This window comes from Triticum urartu, chromosome 4A, assembly GCF_056163025.1.
Source record: "Triticum urartu cultivar PI428250 chromosome 4A, HENAU_Tu73, whole genome shotgun sequence".
Lineage (NCBI taxonomy): Eukaryota > Viridiplantae > Streptophyta > Magnoliopsida > Poales > Poaceae > Triticum > Triticum urartu.
Genome location: NC_141876.1, coordinates 7,740,070 through 7,751,250, shown reverse-complemented (window position 1 = coordinate 7,751,250; position 11,181 = coordinate 7,740,070). Strand labels below are relative to the sequence as shown.

Here is an 11,181-nt window from a genome sequence, read left to right as displayed (position 1 = left end):
GAATAGGATTCGCGGAGGGGAGAAAAGAGGAGAGAGAGGAGGAAGGGGGGCCGGCCCCCTCTCCTTGTCCTATTCGGACCAAGGGGGAGGGGCGCGCGGCCCATCTCTGGCCACCTCTCCTCTCTTCCACTAAGGCCCACTAAGGCCCATATACTTCCCGGGGGGTTCCAGTAACCTCCCGGTACTCCGGTAAAATCCCGATTTCACCCGGAACACTTCCGATATCCAAACATAGGCTTCCAATATATCAATCTTTATGTCTCGACCATTTCGAGACACCTCGTCATGTCCGTGATCACATCGGGGACTCCAAACAACCTTCGGTACATCAAAATGCATAAACTCATAATATAACTGTCATCGTAACCTTAAGCGTGCGGACCCTACGAGTTCGTGAACAATGTAGACATGACCGAGACACGTCTCTGGTCAATAACCAATAGCGGAACCTGGATGCTCATATTGGCTCCTACATATTCTACGAAGATCTTTTATCGGTCAGACCGCATAACAACATATGTTGTTCCCTTTGTCATCGGTATGTTACTTGCCCGAGATTCGATCGTCGGTATCCAATACCTAGTTCAATCTCGTTACCGGCAAGTCTCTTTACTCGTTCCGTAATACATCATCTCACAACTAACTCATTAGTTGCAATGCTTGCAAGGCTTATGTGATGTGCATTACCGAGAGGGCCTAGAGATACCTCTCCGACAATCGGAGTGACAAATCCTAATCTCAAAATACGCCAACCCAACATGTACCTTTGGAGACAGCTGTAGAGCTCCTTTATAATCACCCAGTTACGTTGTGACGTTTGGTAACACACAAAGTATTCCTCCGGCAAACGGGAGTTGCATAATCTCATAGTCATAGGAACATGTACAAGTCATGAAGAAAGCAATAGCAACATACTAAACGATCGGGTGCTAAGCTAATGGAATGGGTCATGTCAATCAGATCATTCATCTAATGATGTGATCCTGTTAATCAAATGACAACTCTTTGTCCATGGTTAGGAAACATAACCATCTTTGATTAACAAGCTAGTCTAGTAGAGGCATACTAGTGACACTCTGTTTGTCTATGTATTCACACATGTATTATGTTTCCGGTTAATACAATTCTAGCATGAATAATAAACTTTTATCATGATATATAAGGAAATAAATAATAACTTTATTATTGCCTCTAGGGCATATTTCCTTCAGTAAGTTGGAACAATTTACACCATCGAGAGGAATCCGTCAGGGAGACCCTATTTCTCCATACCTGTTTTTGCTTGCAGCGGAGGGCCTTACGTGCCTCTTAAAAACACAAGATGAATCATCGCACCTCAATGGAATTCGAGTGGCCCCATCGGCACCACCGGTAAGCCACTTGCTTTTTGCGGATGATAGCCTGCTGTTTGTCAAAGCCAGTTCTAATGGAGCAAATGAGTTGTCCTCACTGATGGAGCAGTATTGCAATGCATCCGGACAGAGAATCAACTTGTCAAAATCTTCAGTTTTCTTTAGCAAGGGATGTCCAAACAGCTTTAAGTCTGAGGTGATGAATGCTCTAAATATCACCAATGAATCCCTGTCTGAGAGATATTTGGGTATGCCCACTGACGTTGGAAATAACAAGAATGGTGTTTTCAAGTTTTTGAAAGACAGGGTTTGGAGCAAAGTTAAAGGATGGATGGAGAAACTCCTATCTTCGGGAGGGAAGGAAATCCTAATTAAATCAATTGCCCAAGTTGTTCCTGTTTATTCAATGTCCTGCTTCAAACTTCCACATGGTTTATGTGAACATATCAACACTCTCGTCCGCAAATTCTGGTGGGGAAGTAAAGACGGCAAAAAGAAACCAACCTGGGTCTCATGGGGTACGATGACGCGACCAAAATACAATGGTGGGTTAGGATTCCGAGATATAGAGCTTTTTAACTTAGCCCTCCTCGCCAGACAAGCATTGCGGGTGCTTAGGGAGCCGCAGTCTCTCAGTGCAAGAATTTTGAAGGCGAAATATCATAGCACGAGCGATTTCCTTCAGGCTGAACTTGGAGCGGCCCCCTCACAGAGATGGAGGGCCATTCTAGAGGGACGTGATGTTCTTACTCAGGGCCTGATTCAACGTATTGGAGATGGTGCATCTACAAGTATTTGGCAGCATAACTGGCTTCCGAGACCTCATAATATGAGGCAGATTGTGTGCAGGGTTGTGAATCCACCGTTGCTAGTCAGCGACCTTATCCTCCCAGGAGCTGAATGGAACCATGAGGTGATCGAACAGACATTCTTACCCACCGATGCAAGATCCATCCTCTCCATACCCCTGTGTACAAGACATGTTGAGGACTTTTGGGATTGGGTCCATGAGAAAAACGGAGTCTTCTCAGTCCGCTCTGTGTATCGTATGCTCATTGATACAAAACTGAGAAGAGAGGCATGGCTGGAGGGACGACCCAACTCGTCTGACACTGAAGGTGAGCAACGAGCATGGAAAAAATTGTGGAAAGTTGATGTCCCCTCAAAGGTCAGAATCTTCTTGTGGCGGCTGGCCCAAAATTCCATGCCGACTGCAGATCTCCTTCACGGCAGAAATATGTCGACAATCACGGCCTGCGGACTGTGTGGAGCACAGGACTCATGGCAACACTCGCTACTTCACTGTAGTGCAGCGAGGTGCGTGTGGGCTTTGCAGGATCATGATCTTGTAGAAGCGATCAACAGCTCCAATGAAGGACGCTAAGCGATGGATCTTTAGTCTGATGGAACTGTTGTCTCCTCAGGAGTTCACACAGGTAGTGGTAACTCTTTGGGCAATATGGTTTGCTGGACGGCAAGCCTTGCATGAACATATTTTTTAAAGCCCGTTATCAACCCATCACTTCATTTTCAAATACTTGAGGGAGCTCAATGACTGTAAGCCTAAGCAGGAGGCGAGGAATGCCGCCCCCCCGCCAACCCCAGAGCCGCACACGCTAGATCGCCCCAACACCGGGCTTTGCAAAGATCAGAGTGGATGGAGCAGTTTCCAGAGATCAAGAAGATGGGACAGTGAGCGCTATCTGCAGAAACTCAGAAGGACTTTTTATTGGAGCATCAGTAATAAAGTTCAGGGGAATCTCGAACCCAGCATCGCTAGAGGCGCTAGCCTGCCGTGAAGCTCTGGCTTTATCATTCGATCTCCACCTTAATCAGATTGTGGTTGCTTCAGATTGTCAAGGGGTAGTTCAGGATATAGCAAACCAAACTGGAGGTGATTATGCAAGTGTGGTAAAGGAAATCATAGAGACAGCAAGAGATTTCCAACAGTGCGCATTTGTTTTCGAGGGGCGAGAGACTACTATCGAGGCACATAGCCTCGCTAAGCATGCTTTTGGTTTGGGCTACGTTCGCCATGTGTGGCTTTTAAACCCGTCAGACATCGATTGTATTCTTATGAACATTATTGATCAATAAAGCAAGTGTGTTTAGACTCAAAAAAAAATGCAGAGTGCATGGAGACGGTTCAGAGAGTGGAGTTAATGCAGTCCATGGCCGGCCGTGTGTGTGTACGCTCCAACCGTGGCTGACGAGGGGGGTGGCTGGCTGGCTCGCTGTGGCACGACGGCGACGGTGGGCCGGCCGTTTCGGTGGCGGTTGGCCGGCCATTATTCTTCGGGCTACGTATAAAGCCAAAGAACAAAACATACTGTATATACGTACGCACTCCCGAGTCAAATATACGCGGAAAATCCCAGCAAATTATAAAAGATATCAAAAACAGCGTCGGCATACAGGTACGTGTTGACCATGCGTGCATGCAGGGGTGCAGACATGGGCGCCGTTCTAGGGTTTCGAGAAGGGAAGGAATATTGATGGCGGCGTCCGCTGATTGCCGGTGTGTCTCCATGTGTTCTCATCGCGGCCAGGGAGATGTATGGCGTACAGCTAGCTGCACGCCGTCTATAAATACCGCCAGCCCACCGGCGGGCCGGCCCATCCCTCTCCGTCCTTCCTTTTTTCTTTTGCGGGGAATCCCTCTCCGCCTTCCACACCACAAACCGCGCCATCGCTGGTAGGGCGCCAGACGGGTGCGAAGCGGCCACACACCACACCTCCTCCACAGCGCGCCGCGAGGCCATGGAGCGTCGCCGGAGCCGCTCGCCGTCGGTGGCCGCGGCCGGAGCCCTTCTTATCTGTAAGCAGCCAGTGGATCCACCCTGTAAAGCTAGATGCCATTTATTGCTCGTCAGCTAACCACGCTGGCTCTCGCTTCAATTCTTGCTCGCTCTCTGCTTCTCTGCCCGGGCATACAATCATTGATTGCTCTCTGTCTCTCTGATGAACTTAAGGCCTTGGGATGCTGCTGGTGCTTGGGGCGCTGTTGCCGGCGGTGGAGGCGTCCACGGCGGACGGCTGCCCTGCCGGCGGCGAGTGGGCGAGCAAGCAGCAGGGGAGGAGTCGTGATCGTCATCATCGGAAGCATGCGGCGGAGGAGCTGTGGGTGTTCGGCGACTCGTACGCGGACACGGGCAACCTGGGGAACCTGGGGCGGGAGCTCACCCACGCCTGGTACGACCCCTACGGCAAGACCTTCCCGCGTCGCCCCGCCGGCCGCTTCTCCGACGGCCGCGTCCTCACCGACTTCGTCGGTAAGCATTACCAAGCACACTCTGCTCCTCCTTTGCTAGTCTTCACTATTAATTACCAGTAGTTGATCGTTGGGTCGTCATCATCATCATCCAAGGGAAGGGAAGGTCCGTCCAATAGATACATCTCTAGGCTGGTAGACGACGACATAGCAGTAGCTGGTTCCGATCCGTTGATTTCTACATCGCCGGACGGCCGGTAACTAATCTTCTTCGAAATTACCAGTTCGGTGCAACATGATATGCCAGATGCCTGAGTTGCTTGTCGCCGGCAAAATGGCCGGCGGCTGGCCGGATCACACGCCGGCCGGCGCCATTCCCTGTTTCATGCATCTGTACCTATGTGCCCACACAGACACACATGGAGGATGCATGGAACTAATAACTCCAGCAGTCCACGCGCGCACATGCGCCTGCGCGTACGCCCAACCTCGTGAATCTGGACTGGTTCCTTCACCTACTACTACCCTTGTTACCACTCGTTGCACTGCATGCACATGACACGACATGGTAGGGCACACACACCATACGCAGATCCGTCCAGTGCAACTCCAACTCGAGCAGTTCTTCCGGTCAGAGTCCCAGGGATGGACGGACATGTGTGTCGGCTTGTCTCAAGCGCCGGCTGGCCCTCTCACCATCAGACCGACATTTTTGTTGCAAAGCAGCTAGGCACAGCGACGTAAGAGCATCTCCAACATGCGGCCAAAAAAAGCTCCGCGCACTAAAATTTTGTTTTTTTGGCGCCGCACAGCTCCAGCCGATGTTGTAGCGCTAAAAGTTTTTGGGCGCGCGATAAAAAACGCTATCACGCGCAGCATATTTTGGGCTCTGGATTGCGCGCGCTTCACAATTTGCACTGTGTGCTTTTTGTGCGCGTGTTTTTAGGCGTCTGCAAAAGCGATGCTGATCCTGACATACTAAATATGCTAAAGTGGCGCGCTATAACTTTTATTGGGCGCCAAATTTTTATGCGGCCATTAGAGATGCTCTAAGCTAGGCTACGCTAGGGTGGTGGTGCATCGCACTCACCTACACCTACACTATCAACTGCGGGGTAATTACAACTCATAATATAAACACAACTACTCTCTTCTTTTTGGTTTATAAGGCTTATCTTAAAATTTTAGTTTTTCCATTTTATAAGGCTCAATTTAGTTGTTCCCCATCACATGTTCAGACTTCAAGGTGCATTAAACCATTGCATGCAAGTATTAAGAGAAAATTGATCAATGCATGCACTTTATGCATGCATGCATTGCAATTATTGCATTCGTAAAAATAACTTTTTAAGGAAAACAAATGTATTAATTGGGTGCTTTTGCAAACTACAAAAAATATTTCAACACTCATCATCTATTTTGCTTGGTGAGATTTTTGAATTGAACCTTATAAACCAGAAAGAGGGAGTATAGCGTTGCATATTCCCCGTGCAATGGATGGCGATGCTCTGTTTCGTCAGGAAATTTGAATGTGTACGGTGTAGATCACTAGCGAGCCAGATCTTTCTCGTACTGACTACGTGCTGCCATGTGCGCCACGCACATTATTTTGCTTATTTATTTATATAACCAAAAAAGGTCTTAAAAGCTACTAGTAGCAAATCTGAATCTGCTAACTACTAATGCCAGAACTTGGTGTACTTCCATTCCATGTCAGAGAAAGGGACAGTAAGATATTCCCAGCTCCAGCCACACCCCTGGCATCTTCCCCTTTCCAGCAAAAAGCTAGATTAATTAGTTGCTAGTATTAGTTTATAATAGGTATACAGTCTTGCTAAACGTCAGGTAACCTGAAAACAATTTGAGCGTCAGTCATTTTCTGCATTGCATGAGGACGTTGTGAGGTGCACCGATGGCGAGCCTCGGTCATGGATGAGGAGATCCGGCGGGAGTGAGTCCGAAATTTGACGGGTGCGGGTCAGGGAGTACCGGTTTGTTACTGAAGTTGTTGATCGGGGTATGGCTTAGAGGAATGACTTGGGCGGCGATGGAGAGGGCAAAGCGGCGCATGGCAGAGGGGCCGGGAGGAAGTAAAATGCATGTTTTTTTGGCCGTTGGATGAGGATCTGGTGGTCCTGATGAAAGTGACTGAGATGAAATTTTCAGGTTAGGCAAATAGTTATACTACACCATGAGATCAACACTAAATCTACTCTCTCCTCCTTCCATTTTTCCGATAAGTATTTTTGGATAGAGAAAGCATGTTTCAGATGAGTGTTTTGTACTGTCACCGACGTAGACTATTTTGGTCTGACGCGGCATATGAATGTGAGTGCAGCTTCGGCGCTGGGGATGCGGACGCCGGTGGCCTACAAGGCACGGCGGCACGCGTCGCCGGAGACCCTGGCGCGCGGCATGAACTTCGCCGTCGGCGGCGCCGGCGTGCTCGACACCGGCAACTTCCAGCGCAACATCAGCGCCCAGATCGACCTCTTCCAGGCCATGCACAACAGCCAGCAGCGGGGCTGCAGCAAGCGGACGGCGCTCGTCGTCGTCTCCGGCAACGACTACGCCTACGCCGCCGACAAGGACAACGGCACCAGCGTACGTGATCACCATGCAATGCAACAACCGCGCTGCTACTATCTGTTAATGCCAGGCGTCAACCTTACCCATGACTGACTGACGGAGTTTTTGTAATGCTGCTATCCGTGCAGGCGGCGATCGCGTACATCCCGACGGTGGTGCGCGAGCTCCGGGAGCAGCTCCGGCGGCTGCGCGACGAGGCGGGGATGCGGAGGGTGGTGGTGACCAACCTGCACCCCATGGGCTGCACGCCGACATTCACCCGCCTGCTCAACTACACCGGCTGCGACCCGCTGGCCAACGCCGGCGCCGCCCAGCACAACGCCGCACTCCGGTCGGTCCTCAGCGCCCTCGATCCCAAGAACCGCACCTTCCTCCTCCTCGACGTCCACACCCCCTTCGCCGCATTCCTCCTCGACGATAGCAATGGTGACAGTGACAAGAAGAGGTTCAAGAGCACGCTGCGGCCGTGCTGCGAGAGCTTCCGCCCCGACGGCTACTGCGGCGAGGAGGACGAGAACGGCACGCGGCAGTACACCCTATGCGACGACGCCGGCCGCTATTTCTACTGGGACGACGTGCACCCGACGCAGGCCGCCTGGGCCGCCGTGGCGCGCACCTTCAGGGCCGCCGTCAAGAGCTTCCTCTCCGTCTGACCTGACATGAAACGAAGATGGCCATATTATGATGCATCGCCAGCAGTCCCGACTAACCAACACGTAACATGCCCTTAAAAGGCAGCAACTGACCAACTGAAGCTAGCTTTTTTACTGTTGTTTATTGGAAACATCAATTTTTCTCCAGCTGTCGCGATGCGACAAACAAACAAACAACGTGTCTGCTAATTCTCGGGTGCTTGGGAATTTTGGAAGTGTCAGTCGTTTGTTGCAGGGATTTTTTTTTGATGTTTTTCATATAGCTTACCACTCTTGTCAAGTGGTTGTCGTTTGTTGCAGGGAGACAAGCTGCAACTTTAGCCATGTAACTTTAGCTATGTAATCTTCATCCAAAACACATCCAACGGTCTAGGTGAGACACAGGCAAAAACTACAGGACTTAGCAGTTTTGCAGTCTAGCAGCAAACAACAGTACAGTCTAGCAGCAAACAACGATACAGTGTGCTTCGATTCAGTTTGATTTAAACAGATTGTAACCCAAAAAATTAAACAGATTATACAGTACTATATTATGCAATCAAAGTTGAACAATTCAATTGTATTTGACACCGAATCCAGTAGCATTTGACATTAAAAGGCTGTAGCACATAACATTCGAATGCTACAGCAAGAAATGCCAATATTGAATAATCATTCATGTACACAAAAGCAGGCCATTTCACTTGTACACTTCAGCCAAAAAAGACTGATTAACTCCCCAAAATACTGTAGTTAACCTGTCGAAAATACTGCCTAACAACTTTGAAGATACTAGATCAGATCATCATAAAGATAGCATCGTCAACTCGTGAAGTTGTCAAGAGCTCGGTAAAGCTGCCGATTGCATCGTATTCTTGACACTTCTCACTTTCTCCTGTGGGACTCCCTCTGTTTGTGCCATCATTCTCCACTTGCACTTGAGGTTGCACACTATCTTTTTTTCTTTTGTAGTTGTTGCTGCCAATGTAAATGAAAAATCATTTTGTTAGTTTAGGAATGAATAACAACAGATAGTACATACATACTGCAACTTACCTTTGCTTCTTCTTTTTTGTTGTTGCCGCTGATTTAGGTTGCTTTCTCCCCTTGCGTAACTTATCAAACCAAGTTTTCTTTCTCCTTAAATTTTTAGATGAAACCTCCTTCTTCAGTTTTACAGAACTAAGCAAGTCATTGGCTTGCTGCACATTTGGATCAAAATTTTCTTGGTCATTGGAACATCCATTCATAGCACTAGTAGCTGATGCATTGAGTTTATCCTCTAGTTGTGGCCAAAGATAATCAAGTGCATTTTCTAACAACAAACGACATTCGGGAGAGTTGGCTATTTTATATGCCATATCGTGAAATCTATGAGACATATCTTTGTATCAAAGTTGAGCTTCCAATTTTGGATTTTCTACCACTTTCCTTCCTTGTCTATCTTGTATACTTCCATTGCGTGCTTCTCTAGTCCATCTCTTTAGGACATAATGTGTTGGCAATGTCTTTACATTCATCAAATCAAGAACTTTCAAACTAAGTCCACACAATATTCCCACCCTATTGAACATTTGTCAACTACATGAAGCTGTTTGGGTCAAAGGATCACCAATCACTATGCACTCCTCCTCCTCCTCATAAGTCAAATCACCATGCAACCTCCCAATAGCAACAGCGAATTTGTTATTTCCATCCAACACTCTAGTGCAAGGCCATGGATCTTTCATATTCACTTTGGAAAGCTTCAAAAATAGGGGGAGTGTACACTTTGCTTGCTTGCACCAACATCGGAGTGCACATTTTGATTCTTGGCAACTTTTTCCTTGCCTCATATTGATACGTCCATTTTGCATCATGCTTTTATATCAATATTTATTGCATTATGGGCTGTTATTACACATAATGTCACAATACTTATGCCTATTCTCTCCTATTTTACAAGGTTTACATGAAGAGAGAGAATGCCGACAGCTGGAATTCTGGGCTGGAAAAGTAGCAAATATTAGAGACATATTCTGCACAACTCCAAAAGTCCTGAAACTTCACGAAGCACGTTTTGAAATATATAAAAAATTCTGACGAAAGAATCAACCAGAGGGGGCCCACACCCTGGCCACGAGGGTGGGGAGCGCGCCCTACCCCCTGGGTGCGCCCCCTGTCTCGTGGGCCCCCTGGCAGGCCTCTGGTGCCCATCTTCTGCTATATGAAGTCTTTCGTCCAAGGAAAAATCATAAGCAAGCTCACAACGAAACTCCGCCGCCACAAGGCGGAACCTTGGCGGAACCAATCTCGAGCTCCGGCGGAGCTTTTCTGCTGGGGAAACATCCCTCCGGGAGGGGGAAGTCATCACCATCGATCCTCTCATCGGGAGGGGGTCAAACTCCATCAACATCTTCACCAGCACCATCTCATCTCAAACCCTAGTTCATCTCTTGTATCCAATCTTTGTCTCAAAACCTCAGATTGGTAGCTGTGGGTTGCTAGTAGTGTTGATTACTCCTTGTAGTTGATGCTAGTTGGTTTATTTGGTGGAAGATCATATGTTCAGATCCTTTATGCATATTAATACCCATCTGATTATGAACATGGATATGATTTGTGAGTAGTTATGTTTGTTCCTGAGGACATGGGAGAAGTCTTGCTATGAGTAGTCATGTGAATTTGGTATTCGTTCGATATTTTGATGAGATGTATGTTGTCTCTCCTCTAGTGGTGTCATGTGAACGTCAACTACATGACACTTAACCATTATTTGGGCCTAGGGATAGGCATTGGGAAGTAATAAGTAGATGATGGGTTGCTAGAGTGACAGAAGCTTAAACCCTAGTTTATGCGTTGCTTCGTAAGGGGTTGATTTGGATCCATATGTTTCATGCTATGGTTAGTTTTACCTTAATACTTCTTTTGTAGTTGTGGATGCTTGCAAGAGGGGTTAATCATAAGTGGTATGCTTGTCCAAGGAAGGGCAGTACCCAAGCACCGGTCCACCCACATATCAAATTATCAAAGTACCGAATGTGAATCATATGAGCGTGATGAAAACTAGCTTGACGATAATTCTCATGTGTCCTCGGGAGCGCTTTCCTTTATATAAGAGTTTGTCCAGGCTTGTCCTTTGCTACAAAAAGGATTGAGCCATCTTGCTGCACCTTATTTACTTGTATTACTTGTTACCCGTTACAAATTACCTTATCACAAAACTATCTGTTACCGATAATTTCAGTGCTTGCAGAGAATACCTTACTGAAAACTGCTTATCATTTCCTTCTGCTCCTCGTTGGGTTCGACACTCTTACTTATTGAAAGGACTACGATAGATCCCCTATACTTGTGGGTCATCAAGACTCTTTTCTGGCGCCGTTGCCGGGGAGTGAAGCGCCTTTGGTAGATGGAA

At 47.7% G+C, this 11,181-nt stretch overlaps 1 protein-coding gene and 1 pseudogene across 1 annotated transcript; one reads left to right on the top strand and one right to left on the bottom strand.

The window, feature by feature from the left end:
* The first annotated feature begins 3,960 nt into the window (after positions 1–3,960).
* Positions 3,961–8,163, top strand: LOC147974338 (GDSL esterase/lipase At5g03610-like). Its single transcript, XM_087517414.1, has 4 exons — positions 3,961–4,170; positions 4,325–4,624; positions 6,902–7,167; positions 7,281–8,163. The coding sequence occupies exons 1-4, from the start codon at positions 4,113–4,115 to the stop codon at positions 7,803–7,805; spliced, it is 1,149 nt and encodes a 382-aa protein (XP_087373540.1). The 5' UTR covers positions 3,961–4,112; the 3' UTR covers positions 7,806–8,163.
* Positions 8,164–8,581: 418 nt separating this feature from the next.
* Positions 8,582–9,358, bottom strand: LOC147974337 (uncharacterized; annotated as a pseudogene).
* Positions 9,359–11,181: the final 1,823 nt, after the last annotated feature.